This window comes from Argentina silus (genome assembly GCF_951799395.1).
Source record: "Argentina silus genome assembly, chromosome: 17".
NCBI lineage: Eukaryota > Metazoa > Chordata > Actinopteri > Argentiniformes > Argentinidae > Argentina > Argentina silus.
The window spans coordinates 8,304,059-8,326,949 of NC_139671.1; the positions used below are offsets into that span (position 1 = coordinate 8,304,059).

At 39.5% G+C, this 22,891-nt stretch overlaps 3 protein-coding genes across 3 annotated transcripts; 2 read left to right on the forward strand and 1 right to left on the reverse strand.

Moving 5' to 3' along the window:
- The first annotated feature begins 4,306 nt into the window (after positions 1 to 4,306).
- LOC310817825 (ankyrin repeat domain-containing protein 9) lies at positions 4,307 to 5,975 on the forward strand. Its single transcript, XM_083688540.1, has one exon. The coding sequence runs from the start codon at positions 4,624 to 4,626 to the stop codon at positions 5,509 to 5,511; it is 888 nt and encodes a 295-aa protein (XP_083544666.1). The 5' UTR covers positions 4,307 to 4,623; the 3' UTR covers positions 5,512 to 5,975.
- An 825-nt stretch (positions 5,976 to 6,800) lies between these two features.
- On the reverse strand, positions 6,801 to 10,018 carry LOC310817721 (4-galactosyl-N-acetylglucosaminide 3-alpha-L-fucosyltransferase 9-like). The gene is made up of 2 exons (XM_083688409.1): positions 9,857 to 10,018; positions 6,801 to 8,851 (listed from the first exon to the last, which is right to left on the reverse strand). Exons 1-2 carry the CDS (start codon positions 9,954 to 9,956, stop codon positions 7,758 to 7,760), a joined length of 1,194 nt encoding a protein of 397 aa, XP_083544535.1. The 5' UTR covers positions 9,957 to 10,018; the 3' UTR covers positions 6,801 to 7,757.
- Positions 10,019 to 13,465: 3,447 nt separating this feature from the next.
- Positions 13,466 to 17,544, forward strand: LOC310817759 (4-galactosyl-N-acetylglucosaminide 3-alpha-L-fucosyltransferase 9-like). The gene is made up of 2 exons (XM_083688459.1): positions 13,466 to 13,494; positions 15,569 to 17,544. The coding sequence occupies exon 2, from the start codon at positions 15,577 to 15,579 to the stop codon at positions 16,651 to 16,653; it is 1,077 nt and encodes a 358-aa protein (XP_083544585.1). The 5' UTR covers positions 13,466 to 13,494; positions 15,569 to 15,576; the 3' UTR covers positions 16,654 to 17,544.
- The last annotated feature ends 5,347 nt before the right edge of the window (positions 17,545 to 22,891 follow it).

A 22,891-nucleotide genomic window follows, 5' to 3' on the forward strand; every position in this document is an offset into this window, starting at 1 on the left:
TAGGTGGTGTGTCACATGGTGTGAACATGTGTCTTGCTATGTTCAAGGCCAGAATTTTTCAGCACAACTGATGGCACTTGACCTGTTCATTGTCGTGAACACATCTATTACCACAACACCACTCACCTGTGCGCAGTTGAGACAGCTCTCCGACACATATTGCCAATGCACCTGCGTTTGGACCTGCCCAACGGCTTAACCAATCACTGACCCTGAGTTACTGACAAGAGACAGGAATCACAGGTGAAGGTAACTAATGACTCATTTACGGTATCTAATCAATGTCATTGATGGCAATTAAATGAATGAACACTATTTACTCAGCATCTAACCTTAGAACCCAGAATCTCATGGAGAGTCTGACTTAGTGAGACTACTTAGCATCTATTACCCCGAAGTTTATGTAATTCTTCTTAGTCAGTTTTCAATCACTGGCCACTTACTTATTTCCCTGTGAGTTCATGAGACCTATATTAGTAGCAACAGAGGGAGCGGCTGGATACATAATCAATGAAAGAAAGTAACTCACATCTTCAGACACAGTAAACATGGTTTATTACTGTTCTTTAATACACTTTTTGAGGGTACAGTCAAAGTGCTCCTTGGCAGACACTTTACGCCTGCTTGTGCCCTGTGATGTGATTCTGTTCAAAAGTGAGCAGTCACATGGGCTAACAGAAGGATGTGTCTGCTACTGCCAGTGGCAGAGTGAACATCCACAATCTTTTAAAACATTCCAGAAGTGCTTCCTTATTCCCACAGCGAATTATGATCACCATCACGACTTCAAAAATATGTGCATTAGTTACCAGGTCAGTGTGTGTGGCTTGTCTGCCAGGGTTATTAGGGAAGTGCCCTGGGATGCTGTCATGATGACTAAACCATGAATGCTAAGGGGATGAATGAGTGTACTATGGGGTGGCCCTGAGGCCATGTAACCCATTGGCTGAAGCCCTCTATTCAGCCATAATGCATTCACTGAGCAGTGGTGAGTTGATGTTCAGCATAGCGATTGAGATCTTACGATTGAGATCTATTTAAATGGATTGATTGTAAGTCTATATAAATATTGGAATACGTAAAATAGTGATTTGGTTTGAAGTTGACCAATAATAAATGTTTCACTTTTACATAATCAAAACTTCAAAATGTGTGGGGATAAGGAATAATCTATGTTCACTGAACAAAAAAAAGAGATTAAGACACAAAGCCCCAAACCATGTAATTCAAAAGGTTTGGGAGGCATGGACAAGGTGAGGAAGACAGATATTATGAGAAACAGATGAGGTACTTGGGAATAGATTTCTTAATTTAAATGAGACAGCTTTAAAGCAAATTCACATGCATATACTGCGAAGAGTCTGAGAAACCAAAGCCTACACAGTACAATAGTGCCTCACTGTGGTTTATGTAATAACTATTTGGTCTTCATCAGGGTCATGTTCAGTAGTTGTAACAAAGCTCTTCCTCACACAACAAAATTATTGATTTACTGTACAATAAGAATACATTGAACATAATAAAAAATAAATGAATAAAAAACATCCATGATTCTATTTACTTATCCATGAGTCTATGATTCCTGATCACTGAACCACCAATCACTGTCACCACACATTGTTAGAATACCTGATTTATTAGCTTTTTAGGAACAGCACCACTCCAGAAAATGAGATCTACACAGCCTAGAGGGCTATATATTCTGTAATGGCTATATTAACTCTCTTTTTGTAATGTTGAAAGAGGGGGCTCTTACTCCTGTGTTAAAGATACAGCGGATACCTGATATGGTCTGTCTGAAGGCCAAGCAGTTGGTGCATCCACAGCCCATATGGAAGCTGACCCCAATGATGGATGGATGGATGGATGGATGGATAGGATGAGCTAGGGGTACTTCTGTGGAGTGGGTAGAGAGTTGGTTGGTTGAGTGGATGAGAGTTTTTGGAGTTACAAAAAACATAATAGTTTTAAAGGCTTAATGGTATCAGAAAGCTTTTATCAGGGTTGATGATGATTTTCTGGGTAGTTGAAAGAAAGTGAGATAGGTTGGTTGATCGGATGGATGAATGTATAGATGAAAGAGAGGATAGATAGATGAGAGGGGAGGTATAGAAATATCAAAACAATTAAGAGGTTAATCAGTATGGATAATACTGAGTGAAGCAGGAGTGACTGGTGAAAGGGTGATTGTGGGGGGACATGCAGCGTTCGGCCTGTAGAGGGAGCTACAGGACCGTGGCCGGGGTTGTGTCGGCGAGACTTTTGTTACACACCTGCTGCGAATTAAGTCTCGCCGGCGAATGTTTAAGATGTGTGTGCTTCTGCCATTTCAGTAGGCGAGGTGAGCTGGGAACGGCGACACGGGAGAGAGAGAGTGGAGAGTGACGGGAAACTCGCCACAACTGGAGACGGGCTGAAAAGCCAGTAAATTAATGACTGTGCTAATAAACGGGAACAAATCCCTTACCGATATACTGCGTCTGCCTCTGTGTACCATCGGACAATGTAACAATTTTCCTTATGACTCGCTTCATGTTGCAGACGTTTTTTTTTTTTTTTTTTTTTTTTGTAGGATGGTTTTATATCACTTAAGGAATAACTACCAATTTTTATTTTTTAATCCACAGAGTAGCATGTTTTTCACAATGGCACCAGACTAGTAGTCGCTTGCTTGGGTCACACTTGTGAAGACAGGCAAAAAGTACAGTGGCATAATAAAGCTGTACAGATATTCCACAAAATTACATTCAAATGGTTACAGACTTGACAAAGTAGGCTCTGTAATAGTGGTCACATAAAGCTAGTGACACACGTTAACATGAACTTATATCTGACTCCAATTTAATAATATCTGAATTTAATAATATTAATATGATTGATAATGATTTAGGGTTTAGGGGCCTCCCTGACCTGTTCCTATAGAAGAAGCCTAGTTTAACTAATTTTTTGTTAATTCATCTATATGTGTACCACACCTTGGTTTGTCACAGACATGTGAAAAGCCCCTCTACAGAATGACTGCTGGAACAACAGTGTTTGCACTCTCTGTTTTTGCACCTGATGAGTTCAAGCTTAGTCAAATTGAGAGTCAAAGTTCTTGGTGTTTATCTTGAGTCAACTACGTATATTTACTGAACTCTTAAGTGGTATCTAGCACAATATGGGATGTGCAACTAACACAACAAACCTGCAGGGTTTCACTGTCGTGAGGCTCATGTAGTCCTGGGTGGGTCACACCACATCTCTCTGCACTTGTTGAAGATATGGTTGAACACAAAAGCAAAGCTATCCATTGTAATGACTGTTGATAGCTGTGTTGCAGTATTATGAAGGAACCTCAGAGGATCAGGCAACTAATAGGGCTGAAAGGGGTTAAAGGAGAAAGTAAAGAGGGGGTTCCTAGCACAAATAGATGGCAAGAGACTGGACAACTGGTAACACAACACAAGCCAGTAAAGGAGAAAATATTGTTGCTTTTCCTCTAATGACCAATTCAGTGACTGTCAAAAACAGCCTCTGAGGGGGCACCTGTGCTTGGCGCTATACTCTCTCCGACTCACATGGATTCCATTAGAGTACAGACACAGTCTCTCAATTATTTCTCTGGTGCAATAGACCCACTATACACAATAAATAACTTGAAGAAGAAAAATCATTGATCAGTGCAAAGTTTGATTAATCACTTTATAACTTTCAAACTATTAAGGTTGGATTTCGATATGTGTTTTGTTTTGTTTTGTCAGAGGCAGTTTAGCTGTTTTCTTACGAGAAACGGCCTATAAATCTACACTGATGTTTTTGTCTGTCAGTCTTTCGTTTAGTAAAGATTAAACATTTGGCCCAAAAAGCAAAAACCTAAAAAGTACAGGCTGATTAATTATTTTCATAACCAAGTAGGCAAACATTTTACACAATATAACAATGTTAATTGGAATTTCAAATATTTACGTAGGAGGTCTTAAATGTTAGTGTTGAAAATGTTTGACAAACTTTCACGAGCTGATCCGACGTCACTGTTATTGTATCCGATGTCATGTGTCGGGTGGCTCGGACATAATTATGTTTTCTCAATTTGATTCATTGTTACCGAAGGCCTCGACTCCCAACTCACAGCATCAGTGAGGGGGGCCTTGAATGGCAACATGAAAACACTTCTATATGGTAATGCAACATGTAAACTATTCTGTTCAGAAACTACGAGGTTAATATGTTCTCTCCATGCGCCTGCGTAGTAGCACTGTACTGCAGAGGGAAATCGCGCAAGCAGCTGCCTTACTGCTCGTGTCGTACTGTATGGGTCTGGGTGGCGAGTGTCTAGGAAACGGCTAGCTTGTGTGTGAGAGTGTGAGTGTGTGTGTAGGCTATATTTGCGTGTGTATATTCGTGTGTGTGTGTGTGTGTGTGTGTGTGTGTGTGTGTGTGTGTGTGTGTGTGTGTGTGTGTGTGTGTGTGCGTGTGTGTGTGCTTGAATCTTTGTTTTTAACAATAGTGTTTGACCTAATATCATGGACAGTATATGCGACTTTTTGATTTTTTACAGCGTATATGCATGAACGCCCATAGAGCCTGTGAAGGACACGGGACAGCCTAATAATCACACAAGACATCGGGCTCCTGATCATTATGTCTACGTCAACTACGAACAAATCTGGTGGACTTCAAACGACTGAGAAATGCAAACAACGAAAATTCCTATCTTTTCTCTTCTACCAGGCGGTGCGGGACCTAAAGCCCGTTTGGATGTTGGAGGACATGCGGACAATGGAGACCTTTTACTGGGAAGAGGATGCCAGCCAGAGATCCTACACTCCATCAGAAGCATTACTCTATGCTATTGTGCATGACCATCAAGCCTATGCTCAGTACTTGCTTAGTCATTACACTGATGAAGCATTGGCCATGCCCGGCGAGCGTTTTTGTTGCTGTCCATCTTCGGCACCGCATTTGGCCATGGCGGTTAGGTATGACAGGCGGGACATATTGGGTCTCATATTGCAAGAAGCGCATCGATTGCCTAGTCTGCGGTCATATATGAACCGAGGTGGATGTTTTCATATGGAGGATGGCAAAACCCCACTTCATCTGGCCTGTGAACTCTTGCGCTCCGAGGCAGTTATTCTTTTATTAGGCAACGGCGCCTTGCCACATGCTGAGGATCACAATGGTATGACGCCATTGGATGTCATTCTAGAACAACTTTGGGATTCCAAGGTAAACATTGGAGCTAAAAAGCTCTGTCTGGAGAATATGTTAATGTTCATGCCCGAGATTAGGTTCAAAATGAAGAGTGCCCTCGAAAAAGATCCCGCTTGCTGGTCTAAAGTCCTTGGTGAGGACAAATTCAACTACCTCGTTGGAAAGAATCCGGCCCCACTGTTTCTCATCGCTATGCAAACAATTCTTAAGCAGCTACCACCTGAGCAGTTCCCTAAAAGCCTGCATGAGCTCCCTATACCCTCCTCGTTGAAACCACTACCCTGCAAACAGCGTGGACAGTTGAAAGTTGTTTAAAAGTGTTATAACAAGTTTAAAATCTGTGCACTGGATGTATTTATTGATCTATTCATATTAATGTTTTAGCATGATTTGTCTGATGAGCATGATAAGATATTGATTTGGTATGACTTAACACTGATTATCAATGCAAACCACATTATGAAATTAAGCAGTATATGGCTTGAATATTGTCCTGCCTTTTTTAGTCTAACTTCACATTATGTAGGCCTGATGTGGGACGTTTTGGTGGTTTTATTTATTTTGTTTTAATCCTTTATGATATTTTAAAAGTTGTATGCAAATGTCTAAGACGGGTGATCACAAGTTGTTATCAGTGCAATGCAAAAATAAATTCTTTATTAACCAAACTCGAGAATGTGTTATACATTTTAAAGCATTACCTCAAATACATGTAATACTCTAGTGATAATGCTCTTCTAGGAACAGATATGTATTTTGCTTTTTATTTATTTTTTTAATGGTGAACGTGCATAAAGATGGAATCCTCCACAAACTTCCGCAGTACAACGCAAACATTGTGTCAGTGCATTATTTCCGTATTAATTTATTTTTAATTTAGACATGAACTGTTGCTCCCGCAGGTCAGAATTTGTTCAGAGATAAGAAAATGCTGCACTGACCAATGTTTACATTGCACTGCGTAAGTGTGTGGAGGATGCCAACTTTATGCAGATTCTCGTGGCCACAGTGAAAATTGGAAAACCTTAATATGCTGTTTTCTATTAGCGGCAATATATGCATACCCTTTAAACAGACACAAAGTGAAAATAGTATGTAAAGGTCAGTGCTCGACCTCGACATCGAATTTTAGAAAGTGCTTTGTTTGGACCGAAAGAGCGGATCTATTATCTCTTATCACGGATCTCATTCCGTGACACTACCGATTTATCATGGCCACTTTGCAGTATTTTAAAGCTGAAATTAAAAAAGGTATTGCTTATCAAGTGTTTGGATTACTTATGATCAACATCTCATTGCTCTTGGTTTCCTCTGACTAGACGTGAATCATTCGAATGGAAGGATAAGATCACAGTGTTTTACAGCTAGTAACTAACCTTACATTTTCCTCCTCAAAACCGGTCTGCAAGGAACATTTTATTTAGGCCTAAACCTTAATAAGGACGCATGGGTCACTTACAGTACTGCAGACTCAGGGCCCTCAGTCCTAGTACACCACAGGGGCACTATTCTGTTTACATCGGGTTCTCTGAGCTCCAAAAGTGGAACTTCGCCCATCTACTTCCGGTCAGTGTAAATTCATGTCAAGGAGGATTTCTTCAAAATAAGAGCACACAAGTTAAACTTTATTTTGCATTTAAACATGGTAACTAGGGGTCAAGGAACAACAAAAATAAATCAGACCCCAGAAGCACTGGAACACACATTCGATGCACCATTATGATAATGGGAAGATAAAGCATGATGAGGCAAATTACATTCATTCATGCAGATAAACAGCACCCATGACGCAGTAATTGTCAAGATCCACCAGGGGTCGCTCTAGAACCAGGAAAGCAGTCTCATCCACCTCTAATGAAGTTATGGATGTGCTTACTGTCCAATCAGCATCATGGACATCATAGTCTGTGCTCAATTACTGTTGATGGTTAAATGGACAAATATATTTTCTGGCAGACCAAACCTGGGTCTGGATACTAAGACGATAACTGAGAGGACAGGGCGTGGCTTGGGTCCCTGTTGATCTTCCCAAATGCTACAAGGTGGAGTATGTTATACTGAGAAGAATAAAAGTACGTCATTATGTGGTCCAGCGGGAAGAACAGGTTTTTGATCAACATCTATTTATTCAAAGTCTACAATACACGAGGCATTATTTGATTGTTGAATAAGAAGCAGAACATCAAAATACAAGCATCCCAAGCATTCCCAACTATTTCCCCCTTAATGGACCCCAAGAAATTAGACAGATAAAACTGCATTCTAAAACCGTTAAAAAACATTGTTTCTTGTGTCAGCTGTGGTATCTGAACCAGGCTTTACACTCACCATGGATATACGTTAGTGACTCTTTAACCAAAATACCACTTGTAAATATCCTTAATAACCCTGTACCTAATACAAGCATCCCAAGCATTCCCAACTATTTCCCCCTTAATGGACCCCAAGAAATTAGACAGATAAAACTGCATTCTAAAACCGTTAAAAAACATTGTTTCTTGTGTCAGCTGTGGTATCTGAACCAGGCTTTACACTCACCAAGGATATACGTTAGTGACTCTTTAACCAAAATACCACTTGTAAATATCCTTAATAACCCTGTACCTATTGTGTCTGCCCAAGTGATCACAGCCAAAACAAATGGCCTGGATGAACTTTTGATTCTGTAGAATTAGGTGAGGCTTAGCTGAGAGGTATTTGCGCCACTGAAAGTAACGCATATATGCCTCCTCATCCTTGTCCAATCGTAGAATGAATTCAGCCAATGCTTTTGCATCAGGATAGTCATTTACATGGATGAAGGAATCCCCTGGGACAAACTCCTCATAGTTCTGTCTGGGTGGGCCCAGTACTATTGGCACGGTTCCAACTGCAAGTGGTCCATTCAACTTTTCAGTGATGTAGTCTCTATGAATTGAGCTTTCAAAGGCAAGGTAGAATTTACAACTGGAGATGGTTGAGAAATAATCCTCATCTTTCAACAAACTGTCAAAGGCATTGCCAAAGACATTTACCTTAATGTGTTTGATAAGTTCTCGGTAATAGTTAAACCGATCCTCTGTATTGTTTTTTGGGTCATTGTTACTCACAATCCAACAAACTAATTTATCCTTCTTTGGTAGCACGAAGTCCTCATCTGGGACTTTCCTTGATGTTAGTTGCGAATGTACAGAGATATCTGCGTCCTGTCGGTAGGTTAGGGTCAAATTGAAAAGGTTCTCTATGCCAGGTATTTTAGTTGTGTTTGTTGGTGATTCGGGTTGGAACCAGATCCACCTTTGGAATTGTGGTCGGGGTGATGTGGGCAGGTTGGATAAATCCTTTTTGATGGCATTTTGAAAGATGAGCACCGCATCTGACTTGCTGTACAGGGACCTGTCATCTGTCAGGAGGCAGCCATCAATGTTGAAGAAAGTCTTACAATCCCCCAAATCAAACTTGTAATTTTCAGGCCAAAACCACAGCAACATGATGGGCTTGGTCAAGGGAATTGTGTACTGCGCATTGTGAGCAGGCAGGGGAGAGCAGTTCACAGATGGAGATGATTTATAGTACATGAAAAACAGTGTCACAAATCCTCCCACACCAAGAAGCACTGTCAGGATGACACGTACAACTCCAGAACTGGCACCCGACAGCATTCTAAGGAATGGCCCTGCATAAGAAGGAATAAAAACATACCATCATTATAATTCTCACACTCAAATTGATACCAAATGTAAACAAAAACATCCTGTTGCACTTCAGAGGAAGTGTAACAGGAACTGTCAAAGTTAATTGTTTTATTTGGAACTGGTTATCACACTCAGTGATAATGATAAAGTAACAGTGGTGCCCTGAAACAGGGGGACTATGTATAACAAGTGTTGGTTGTGGACCTCTGTGGTCCTCTGTGGCTCAGTTGGTAGAGCATGGCGTTAACAATACTTAGGTTGTGGGTTTGATTCCTGCCGACCATATATACTAAAATGTATGCACTGACTGCAATGTAAGTCGCTTTGGATAAAAGCGTCAGCGAAATGGCATATATGTTATCGTTTCTAAATGGTGATAGCAATACTTATATATATAAATACCCTATACTCATAAACATAGTGAAATACTCATACCTTTAGATTCTAACCCTTACCATCATATGTAAGCTGATATTAATTGTTTGTTCCAAACCTTTGGACTATGGAGCCAAAAGAGGTCAAATGCTTCACTGTCCAAATGTTAACACACAGTTAGGGGAATTGAGATGTAAGAATTAGCATACTGCTTCAGAATGAGTCATAGAACAAAGGAGAAAACCATTACCGTCCACTCTGCTCAACCCAACGTTTAGGACTGTTTTACTATGCTGCTTTACTGCTATATTGTTATTGGCTCTGCTGGCTGTTAAAAAAAGTAAAGGAGTCATAAAAGCCAGAAGATGCTGTCTTTCATTTTCATACAGCACACAGCCCCATCTCAGGATTGTGTTAAAGTTAATAGTTAACAGTGAGTGAGTTTTGTTTCTCAAAAGTGGTTTGGGTGTACTTACAGTAAGTATAAGTCAATCAAGTAACACTAGTATCATCATGTGTTATTTTTTTTAAATATATAGCATACTTCAAGTCAAGGCAACAATAAGATTAAGGTTATAGTCATGATAAAAGAGAGAAAGATAGATTCTCACCAGAAAAGGAAGTGCTTCCTGTCAATGATGTATTCAGAGCTGATGCTTCCTTCATCATGTCATTCACACACACACACATACATGTGGGATACGTGTGCATCGGTCTATGTAAACTGTTTCAGTGTGTATCTAGCATTCATCAGTTCAAGGAGAGAAAGATGGTGAGTCAGAAGGACTAAGAAACAAGAAGCTACAGCCCTTATAGCACTCTTCCTGATAGGGCATTGGGAGGAGCCAGGCATAATATGTTACTTCCTGTACAGGCACAGCCAACAGGGCGAAAACAGAAGCAAAGGAAGACAATTTGCATAGAGTTAGCTAATTTAAGTTGAACATTTTAGTGAAGGATATTAACACAACCAACAGGAACTGAGCTGAAAAGCATGAAGACTTAAAGGACTGTTTTGTGGACATATCAAAGTGAGAACAAGTCTCTGACAAGACAACAATGGTCAAATATAGATAGATGATTGTATGGGCTGTGATGAAATTCCAACCTGACTGGTTTGGCTGGCTTGTCAGATGGTGAAGGTAGACACCTGATACTTAGATGCGTCCCTTTGTTATTTTATTAAAGGTTGAGATGTCAGTGGAGGGTGCGGAGGAGGGGCGTGACAGGAGAATTTGGGGAGGTTGAACACCAGACAAGCGGCAGCGTTCTGGATGAGCTGCAGAGGTCTGATGGCGGAGGCGGTTGCAGTAGTCAAGAGTGCGTTGCAGTAGTCAAGGCGGTGTGCTTTTGGTTATTTGCTTAAAGTTTGAGATTTTAACCTTACATCTTAACAGTCCCTCCTAAAGATCGCTTCACCCTCACTACCCCCCCTATACTAACCCTAACCCCAACCTGAGACCTCTTCTCCCCTGCTACCCCCCTGTACAAGTTCTCTCCTGCTAATAAAATATATTTTAAAAAGACGTCTGCTAAATGCCATGAATGTAAATGTAAACCTGGGGAAATGTGAACACTCACAAAATTGTAGACAGAGCTCTGGATGAGAACCAACAGTCCAACTAGCATGAGCTTGAAATTATTGTTGTAAACATATTATTTAGCAACATTATAATTATAATATAATGTACATTGTTTGTTTACAAATACATTGTTTACAAACAATGTAATAAAACAATCTTATATTCTGTGTGATGATGAGGCTGTTGTTCTTAGCTCGTTAGGCATGTGTTAATCATATTATCATAATCAAGTATATATATCATAAGTATATATCATCAATACGCTAAGAACGTTCATACGTCATGAGCTGCAGAATGTACACATACATTTAGTTTACGTTAGTTCAGCGGGACACTTTAAGTCGAACAGGTGATGGACATATGATTAACATGTATGCAAACATCATCACATCTCAGGGACAAGGCTTAAAAGAGCCGAGTTATGCAACACTCTACCTTGGTGGATTGACGATCTTGCCACTGGCTATGACAGTTGCACTTATTGATCATCCCACCCGCTTGGTCGCTTTGTATTTACCTACCTTTTACCTTACCTTTGATAGTCATTGTTGGGAAACAGCCTTATCAGGCCAACCATTTGGAACTGGGTTTCACCACACCCAGTGATGATGAGTGATCAAGTTAGGTGTGATAAGAACAATCACACTTACTGTTGCACTACTCTGTGGCACTGTCACTTTTGCATTTCACTGTATACTTGTATGCACTTGACAAATAAAGAATCTTGAATCTTGAATCTGATTACACCAAGTAAAATATTCCTTAAACACAGAATTTGTCAATGTTCTTTACTTTCTTACATCAAGGGCTCCCTGCTTTATTTTTATTTTTTATATATAAGAGCAGATATTTCGCGTGGCGGAACTGCTAACTGGCCTTACACAGGGTCGTTACAGTATTAATCCTGTCACTTAGAATCTATGGGCAAGAAGATTTCGGGAGACAACGCAGGCTGATGTTTTTTTTAATTTTTATATCAAACTGCCTTGGGGGGAGGGGGGGGGGACATAAGCCTACACTGACACGTCATGAACGTGACTTTATTAATATAATTGTTCGACCTGCACGAAGCAAGAAGGGTAATAATCTGGCCATATCAATAGACTGAATTTTTTTTAAATTAACAATTGTCACAAGAACCTCATAACAAATATTTCAGGAAATGAGACTTCTTGAACTCACAAAAGCAACCTGTATTCAGATGGAGACATTTAAGATAATTATAGCGGCAATATTGGATTCACAGCAAAGTGAAATTGTCCCAACATAGTCTGTATGGAGGACGGGCTCATTGTAATGCATGGTACGAAATAAGGAATGATATTAATGTGGAAGACCGTGTCTATGATTAGGTCAAGAAGATATCTTCAAGGTCAAAGGGTCACACTTGAGTTTACAAGTTTCAGGCAGGGCTACCTCATCACTAGAGCGGGATTCCAAATCACCTCTTTAACCTCCCCTTCCACAGAAAGACCCGTCCGAGTTATGGTACCAATGTGATGGGCACTTTACATAATGTTGAGAAATTGTTAGCCTATGTGTTATAATTACTCACATTTGATATTCACAATGGTAAAAATTACTTGAATTACTTGATTTTACATTGGAACCAGAGTGCAGACAACCAGAGTGCAGACAAGAATTTGAGAATTTATTTTAGACAGAATTCCAATGGACCCTTAACCTTATGCCATTCCCAGGCAATGACAACAGCCATAGCGGAGCGGCCCAATCTCACACAAAAGCCAACAGCCACCTGTTTAGACTGCCTTGTCTGATCACTAAACCAGAACACACCCATTGGGTGGGTGGGGTTCATTAGCATATATATTTGTTGGATATAATCAATTAAATCTCTGTAAATCTCAGATTTAGATTTAAATTAAATAGTTCATTTTATATCCCCAGATTTAATTTGTCTTTAATTTGTCTATGAGCTAAATATTTGTTTCTTTTATCCAGATTTAAGATTTAAATTAAATATATTATCTGAAATATTTATTTTGCATTACAGATGCATTACATTTTTTATAATATTTATTTTAGAATAAAATATTTTGATATAATTTAAATATTTAATGTTTTTTCTTAAATATGTATTTCTAAACACAGATTTAAGATGTAAAGTTCATATTTAGATATGTTAAATTGAGGCTCAGATTTATAAATTAAATCTACTAAAAAAGAGGACCAGAAGCAAGTGAATCATCTATCCATCACTCATCATAAAATAAAGTAATCCACGCTCAGACCAGGGGCCATTGGCAGTCACAATGCTAGAAGAAGATTATTTTTTTTAACAGGAGAAAAAGTTGTACAGGGGGGTAGTGGGGGTGAAGAGGTCTTTAGGAGGGACCGTTGTAGCCAGATGTAGCCTGAAGAGATGGGTCTTCAATCTACAGCGGAAGATTGGTACACAGTGGGGTCAAACGCGGTCGATCTTTGACAGTCACCGGGTGGGCGGAGTTCCTCTATTGGAGCTCAGAGAACACAGATGACTTCGGCTCTCTATACGAATGTAACATTGGTTTTCCGTTATTTGACTCCACCAATGAGGAACAGAGTCGTTTCTCGCTATAGTTTAACTCATTCGCAAGCTTCCGGCGACAAACAAGGCGTTTTCCGTGGTCTCACTACTGTGTTAATGAGCCAATAAGCAACTAACGGTAAGTACACGGTCCCTGCAGCACCACGGTTTTTGTATATCCTTATTGATTATGTATTAGCTTCATGGCTAATGTGAACATTGGTATCTGCTAATTCGCTAAATCAAATCCCCCAAAAATAATCTTATATCTGACTTCTATCGAATGTGTATCACTCCGCAAAATATAGGCTACGTCTCTGTACTTTACCCAATATAGACTACATTGTTTTCATTAAATAAACTTTTGAATGTGATCTAACAGCAGAGAGAAACAACTAAAGACACATACAGGGAAGGCTGGAACTTCACACAAAGTCAAAATGATTGTTCATTCAAATGTAACATAATCTGCCTTTAATACCAGGAAGCACAGTTGGCAACTACAGAATAATTTGAGAGATTCAGTTCTCCCGTTACTCTACAAGTTGCTTTGGTTGTTCCTCTGCCAGCAGATCACATCAAAAAGATGAACTAATCAGATCAATGTATATTCTTTAAATTATGATTCTCTCCTAAGCGATAGTTTCCCCCAACCTTTGGAGTAGAATCATGTCTAATGTGAACATGACATTAGATATTCTTAGATATTCTTACATTATTTTAGACTCATTGAACATGTTTGAAATTCATTCATATTGTGTATCAGTTTACTCATGAATGATTGATTTAACTCATCTTCAAAAACATTGATATATTTTTTTTTAATTCAAATTGAGATTGGAATACACTGGCAAAGTGAATGCATCATAATCAAAGCATACTATGACAACGAAGCTCATTTTAAAATGTTTATATTTGTATTTGATATTCGAGACATGTGTACTGGTACAAGTGACGTGGCTAACGTGACCAGTCACCAATATAACTGAACGGTCTCCGTTTCTGTGATGATAGTGAATGCGAAATAATGAACACGAGACATTTTTATTACTGTGGGATCAAGTTTAACAGCCAAATATCTGCATTATCATGTCAGTGTTACAGCGCTGCGCGCTTTTTGGGTGTCTCCAGTGACTTTCCACTATGATCCCTGCAGAAATATCCTTCCATTTAAGAGTATTTTATTACTACTAAGGATAGGCTGCATTTTTTACAGGGATCATAGTACACATTGTACACAGGTGTGGTACAGAAAAACACGCGTTCGCGCACGCGCTCGCTGACAGTGCTTTTTATTGAAACTTCCTCTGAGCTGTTGATACAGAACTTCTCACAGGTATTTGCAAATAGCCTTTTTGTTTTGTCTTTTTATATCATATAATGGCATTTTCATCTAGTGTGGGTAACTCTTACTATAAAAAGTGTAAAGAGAGAAGTTTGGTCAGTAAATTAGGCTACTTTTATCCTGAAGGCATGTCATAACACATTGTCCTTGTCTTCATGCAAGCAATACTGTATTACTTAATGTCTTCTAGATCCATCATTTTGGTAACCTTTTATTTTATTTAACCTTTTATTACAGTTCCAAACTAACCTACTAACAACATTGTAACAGAGTAATTACATAATCATTACTGAGACTAGAAAGTGGCAATTGTTATCAAGAAGCTACCAATTTTGTTGAATAATTTCAAATAATTACCAGAAAGTATAAATGATTACCAATACATTTCACTTTAATTAACAGATAGATACCAGTGTTAAGAGAGCAATCTGTAATTGGTACATCAATGTTTGGACTTTCAAATTATTTATATATAGTCATTAATTCTTGAAGAATATAACTTATAAATGCCTCATGAACTTCTCAACTTTCTTACCCCATCAAAACCGAAATTGTAAGCAGTGCAATTGTTAACAACCACTGTATAACTTCAAAACATAGTTTAAACTATAATTTTGATCTCATGGATGGTCAGTCTTTAGTATCCATAGCTCTGTCTATGAAATTGAGAGTGGTTACATTTCTCCAGCCCCATCCCTCATCTATTTACCAAAATAGTAGCAGGGAGCCAGTTTTGTTGTTGTTTGCATTACAGATTGCACCATTAATATGGCTGTAAAATAAAAGTTTAACAACATTTATTTTGTGTCCCCAATATCTGATTTCAGTTTTTCACAGAAAAAGTCATATTTTCTCTGTCTATTTACAGGGCAAAAGATGTCAACAACGACTTCCAACAGAAACGTTCTTCTATCCTTAATAGCAGCTCTTGTGGTGTGCTCATTGATATTATGTTTAAATTACTTTGATCCAACATCTACACTATGTCCATCCAGATTGCTGTCTATAGAACCGGAAAATGAGCCAGAGAAGCCGATTGTGTTGCTGTGGTTTTGGCCACTGGGACGAAGGTTTGACATTAAGGACTGCAGTACATTGTTCAACATCAATAGTTGTTTGTTGACAGATGATAGATCCCTGTACAACAAAACAGACGGAGTCATTATCTTTCACAGAGATATCGATGCAAATTTACAAAACCTGCCCCGGTCTCCACGACCCCCTTTTCAGAAATGGATCTGGTTTCATGTTGAATCACCAACTAATACAGATAAAATACCAGGCCTAGAAAATCTGTTCAATCTGACTTTGAGCTATAGACGAGATGCCGACATCACAGTGCGAAATGAGTTGACAGCTGTGAAGACAGAGATGGATAGTGAGTTTGTCTTGCCTGAGAAAGATAAATTAGTTTGTTGGATTGTGAGTAACAATAATCCTATAACTGGTACAGCAAAGAGAGCAAGGTATTACAAAGAGTTGGCCGAGCATATACCGGTACATGTCTTTGGTGCTGCCTTTGGAGGCACTGCTTTGAGTTATGAGGACTATTACTCAACCATCGCTAGCTGTAAATTCTACCTTGCATTTGAGAATTCAATCCACAGAGACTATATTACAGAAAAGGTGAATGGACCACTTGTAGCAGGAACTGTACCAGTAGTACTAGGCCCACCAAGACAAAACTATGAGGAGTTCATCCCAGCCAATTCATTTATTCACATAGATGACTTTCCTGATGCTAAGGCACTGGCTGACTTCCTCCTCCACTTGGACAAGAACAATGAGATGTACATGCACTACTTCCTGTGGAGAAAGTTCCTCAAAGCCAAGCCTCACCTCTTGACACTGCATAATGAGTTCATCCAACCTATCTGTTATGCCTGTGATTACATGGCTAGAGACAAAGGATACAGTGTTGTTCACAACCTTTACAAGTGGTACTTTGGTTGAGCATTTTGATTAATTAGCCTGTTTGAAACACATTTTCAAGTCCTAAAATTGGTTATCTACCTTGGTATTGGAAACTAACAGCATCCATTAGAGAACAAAGAGAGAGGAGAAATAATGAATAAATCAGAGTCAACAAACCTTGTGGAAGTTGCAGTATTTTGTTGTTCTTTCCCGATTTGAGTTCATTGGTGTTGTTAAGTAGTTTAAGATTTTGCCTTCTAAATTACTCTGACTGACAATGTCAACTTTCTTTGTCATTTAAATATTTAGAAAACGGTAACTTTAACCCCAAGACGATGCATTCTTTGTACAATTAGTTCAGTATGGAAATCTTTTTACTAATTTATTTAGATATCAAATATGTTTAAATATTATATAAATCATACAATCTAGAGTTGGTTGTTTAAGTGCTAAGAGTGATTTCAGTGGGGTAGACCAGTAGTGACTGGTGAAAGGATGATGGCCAGGTAGTTGAAAGGTTAGATAGATATAAGGTTGGAAAGATAGAATGTTAGATAGATTGTATGTTAGAAGGTCATAGATAGAATGTTAGATAGATATATGTTAGGTAGGATGAGTCAGGGGTAGTTCAGTGGAGTGGATACACAGCAAAATCATGGGTGTTAAATGTGCAGAGTTTGTGTTAATTGTCATAAGGTAGTGTTAATATAGCACTGTCTGGAGTTGTTCATGTTACAGAGTAATGTTAAAACAGACCGTTGAGTTATTTTTTTTCTTGTTTTATTGTTCTATTTTTGTAAATTTGTAAATTTGTTATTTCTATTTTGTTAATATTATGCTATTTTGTAAATTTCTTGTCAATATTTGCTATTGTTTTTTATGTCCCATGCACCAACCTCACCAAGTCAATTTCCTGTATGGGCAAATATACTTGGCTAAATAAAATTATTCTGATTCTGATTCTGAATCATTCTAAGAATGTGTTCTGCAGGCCTCCTGTTGTTTTTATTCAAGAGTTGTGAAAGTTCCATAGCAGTTGCAGTAACAAAGGGGCTCTCAGAATGTTGGCCTAAATCAACATACTACCATGTTAAAAGATGGTTTTTGAGTTAGAAAAACCTGAATTGTGTAAAAAGTATAATGAGTTTGAAAAATATAAATGTAAGTATAATGAGTTTGAAAAATATAAAGTTTGATTGGTGTGAATATCTGAAGAATTGGAATCAGAATAAGTCTGAGCAATAACAATAGTTGGACTTGCTGAAACATACCCATTAATAAGTATGAACAATAACAATAGTTAGACTTGTTGGCATGCCAAGGCCTAGCATCTCAAGTTAGTCCTCTCTGCACATTTTAAAGTTGGATTGGTGTGAATAGCTTAAAAGCTGTAGGAGGAGTAGCATAACGAAAAATCATAAGTAGAATAAAAAGAAGAATAAGTATGAACAATAACAATAGTTTGACTTCCTGAAGCAAGCCCACTAATGATACATTTTTATAAGATCAACTTTCTTGACACATTTCCTGTTTACTGGTCTTACTGGAGAAACAAGCCATGGCATGCCAACAAATGCAGCTCTTGCTGTGAATAAAATATCATCAGAAATACTGTTAATACTGTTAATACTGAGTAATAATGGTTTATCCATAAAGTCATATACTCCTCAATTAACGTACACATGAACACTATAGCAATGAACATAAATAAGGTGGGAAACAGTATGATAGAGGAACAAACAAATAGTTTACCAGTTATACAAATCTGTTCAAACTGATGTAAAAAACACTTTGATAATGAGAGATGAGATATTTTTATTGATCCACAATCAAGGACGGCCCAAGCATAGGCAAAGTAGACAATAGTCTAGGGTCCCATTGTCTAATAATAATAATTATAATGCATTTGTATAGAGCTTCTATCAGCAAAGTGCCTTTTAATAATTTTGCAGCAATGACCGATACATATTTGTCCCCCACAATGAAATCAGGGAGGGGATTATGGATCGGTCTCTGACCGTTCGTAGCCTAAAATCGTAACCAAATTATGTTTGTATGTCACACGCTTCGTCTCCGACACCACTCTGAGAATTTTGATGAAACTTGAGTGAATGATGCGTCTTGCCATACAGATGCGGCATTTACAAAATTACACAGATTGGCCCAATTTTGACGAAACTTGGGTGAATGATGCATCTTGCTACAGAGATTGTGCGTGCGTGCGTGCGTGCGTGTGTGATGCACACAGGGAGACGGCCACTGCCTCCCCCTGAAGGTGTTACCCTGAAGTCTGGGTAACACTCAAAAATAGTACCCAGGGGAATAGAACCCAATATGATTGTGTGACATTCACACAATGTGTACCATCTAGATTTAGTCACAACACTTCAGGAGAAATCAGAACCAGAACCAGACAGCTGACCCACCATACAAACCCGTCACCTACAGCCGCTAGAATCATACAAATATTACATTTAGAATATTATTACATTTCTATTTTGGCAAATTTCTGATGACATAACACCTTTCCACACTACAAGTAACCACAGAAACAACACGCCCACGCTGTCTCCCACACCCATGCTGTAGCCGGATGTAGACAGCGGATCTCGTTCTCGCCCTCCAAGATCCACACACACCTCACACACATCCTCTAAAGGTCAACGTACACCTCATACTTTCTCCATAACATACATCCCATGGGGAGCATTCACAACCTTTACCACAATAGACAGTCTAACTGTGATTCAAATGAAGAGACATTTATTGATTAAAGTTTAATTGAAGGCACAATTGTTTGCATACAGAACAGTAAGACGCCCTTACAGAGAGTGATATTGGGAGGCTGACTTAGCAAATGAGTAGCAAAAGCGATTACCAAACTTAGATAATTTCTTCTTGAAGTGTTTATAGTGCACATTTACACACCGCCACCGACTTAACGACTTATTAAGCTAAAGGGGAAAATGAGCTTGTGAAGTAAACAGCATGTAATAGCAGAGTGAGGCTTACCGCAGTGAAAAAATGAGACTTGGAGACAGATGAAAACAGCCGTGGTCCGTGCCAGCTGAGTATACCATACAGTGGGGTGGTTGTATAATTGCCCATTGTAGGTTAGGGTGTTAAATGGCTAGACACTAGTGAACACGACAGCACACAAGGGCTCATGTGAGGGGTGTAGGGAACACATCAAGGCATTAGGACACATAGTAGGGCACTTAGCTGAGTAGTGGTAGTACAGTAGAGATACAGAGGGAGAAGACGTGCACACACATGCAAACGCACATGCGCGCACATGCATGCGCACACACACACACACACACACACACACACACACACACACACACACACAGACACATACACACACTGCAGGGAGAGAAGAAGGGTGAGTAATGACCTGAGAGAGAGGAAGAAGCAGAGAATCTGAGACAGCATTGTTTTTCCCTCAGGGGAGAGACAGAGAGAGACAGAGAGAGGTAGAGATGGAGAAAGAGATGTGTACACACACACACACACACACACACACACACACACACACACACACACACACACTCACACACACACAGGACATGCAACAACAAGGCCTGCACCACAATCACTGTCTATCAGCCCCAGGTAGAAGCAGGTGGCGCCATGTCCAGCCCACATCTAACACACACACACACCAAATCTAACCTTAGTTATATAGCACATTTCATACACTGATACATTACATTGCACTAAACAGGAAAATTAATTAAAGCCGAGAGGAAAAAAAGAAGAATCAACAAACACACTCACACACACACACACACACACACGCCTCCTGAGGGGGAGCATCACCAACAAAAGGCTTTTACTAAACTCCCTCCTCTGTCCCTCTCTCTCTGTGTCTCTCTATCTCTCTCTATCCCTCTGCCAAAGTCCCCTTTCTCTATTCCTCCATCCATCCCCTTTCTCTATTCCTCCATCCATCCCCTTTCTCTATTCCTCCATCCATCCTTTCCCTATTCCTCCATCCATCCCCTTTCTCTATTCCTCCATCCATCCTTTCTCTATTCCTCCATCCATCCTTTCTCTATTCCTCCATCCATCCTTTCTCTATTCCTCCATCCATCCTTTCTCTATTCCTCCATCCGTCCCCACATTATTTTTCTCTTGGCCGCTCGTTCCTCCATCTACCTGGCTCTTCCTCTCTCTCCTTCCTCCCATCTCTACCATCTTTCCCACCCTGCCTCCCTCTTATGTCTCCCACCCCCCACCCCCCACCCCCCCCCCCCCAGCCAGCCACCCAGAGAGAGAGAGAGACAGAGAGAGAGAGAGAGAGAGAGAGAGAAAGAGAGAGAGTGGGAGACCTGAAAAGCTGAGCAGACTGTATGATGGCTGGGACATGGCAGCACCCACATGGCAAGGGGTAAAGCTGGTTGATTAAAGGGCAGAGACCCCAAACAGATGGACCAGGTCAGCCAGACAGATGTGACAGGTCTCTCTCTCACACACACATGCACACAGCAGCAGCAGCAGCAGCAGCAGCAGCAGCAGCAGCAGCAGCAGCAGCAGCAGCAGCAGCAGTATTAGGCCATTCAGTAGTTACGTAGTGCATCAATCACCAGGCAACACAATCAAGTAATGACCTGCAAAGGGTGAGTACAGCAAAGAGGTTTGATAGTGAACAGATGATACTTCTAAATAGAGGAATGTTCTATGTGTGTCACATTGTCATTCTGTTGAATAGCTACCCTCCTGATTATTTATCACATTATATATTAAAGAATAACAGATTTAATAATTATCCTCCCTCAACTTTGAATTTAAAACTAAAATAAAATAAATGCATCAATAACAATGCAACATATTGGTGTAAAGACAAATTGAGGATATTCTCACAAACGTCTAAAACTTAACACACAAGTTATTCCATTATTGATTTTTATTGTCTCTTTCCAGTTTTGACTTAGTAGCATTTATGAGATCCCTAGCTACCATCTACACAGTAGAAGAGATAAATAACCAAGGCTTCCTCCCAGGAGTGCGTCTGGGGTATGTGATGTGTGATACGTGCGCGGATGCAACTAAAGCCTTGCAGAGTGTGAACCACATGCTGGCAATTAATGGCTCTCTACAGGTCCAGTGTGAGAAAAAATGTGTTATTTTCTTCAATGTACCGAAGAAGAAGCCTCCTGAAAATCTGTATTGTGGGTACATGTGTAGGTAAATGTGTGATCCAACCACTTATCCAATAAAGTCATCATAATTTTCTTAAACCTTTTGAGAGTTATTTACATTATTCTGCTCAAATGTGACACAATCACCCATTGCCTTCTTCAGCTCATCAGAAATATTTTTTCTGTAACAGAAAAAAAGATTTACATAATGGACACCCCCACCTCTATCCTTAACTCCACCCCGAACACCTAAATTGTGCTAATTGTTTTGTTTACCCAAGTTTGGGATGCAGTCAGAATATCACAGGAAACTGTGGTGCTTCTGCGTACGTCTGCATGCATATATTAAAACTGCTAAAAGTGTCAACATACCTACCAGGTTAACCTGTATATCTGCTGCTCTGACAGAACGGTTAAGGCTGGCGATTCCTCCCAAGTATGCAATGCAGCTGAACACATCTCCACAAAGAACAGGGCGAATGTGCTGTTGCAAGGCACGTGACAGCATATCACTATCTCAATGGTATGTGTGTCAGATAAACAAGTCAGGTGAGGAATCACCTGTTCAGCTCTTCAGCCGTGGTAACCTTGACATCACTGCTCAGGAACAGGATTAATTCTGTTACTGAATGTGTGTGTGTGTGTGTGTGTGTGTGTGTGTGTGTGTGTGTGTGTGTGTGTGTGTGTGTGTGTGTGTGTGTGATAAGTCATCAAAATATTTGTAAAGAGGAAAAAATGAAAAACTAGGGAAGGCCTAACTGTAACAAAACATATTGGTTGTGAAATAAAAGTGGTGACAATTTACTTTAAATTGTTATTACACTAATAACAACATTGTATTAACATCTTGTTACATAGAGGTGAGAGGTATGCGTTATGACAGGAATAAACAGTAATTACAATTACCATAAACTATGTAACGCTATGTTAATACCATGTTGTTACTAGCGTAATTACAAAGTTACTACAGTACACAAATAGGGGCACCTTATTGTAAAGTGTGACCATGAAAGCATGTAACGCCATGCTACTTCCTGTTGCTACCTCAATTTCAATCCCATTGCTGCATCTCTTAATACATACAGTAGAGGAGGCTAAAAAAGCCACCTGACAAACTGGGCTACTGATTACCT

Excerpts from the sequence above, each read along its gene's own strand:
- LOC310817825 (XM_083688540.1), top strand. The coding sequence starts at position 4,624 with ATGTCTACGTCAACTACGAACAAATCTGGTGGACTTCAAACGACTGAG.
- LOC310817721 (XM_083688409.1), bottom strand. The coding sequence starts at position 9,956 with ATGCACACGTATCCCACATGTATGTGTGTGTGTGTGAATGACATGATG. Across the intron at positions 8,852-9,856 it reads AGGAAGCACTTCCTTTTCTG|GGCCATTCCTTAGAATGCTG; the intron begins GTGAGAATCTAT and ends CTTCTTATGCAG.
- LOC310817759 (XM_083688459.1), top strand. The coding sequence starts at position 15,577 with ATGTCAACAACGACTTCCAACAGAAACGTTCTTCTATCCTTAATAGCA.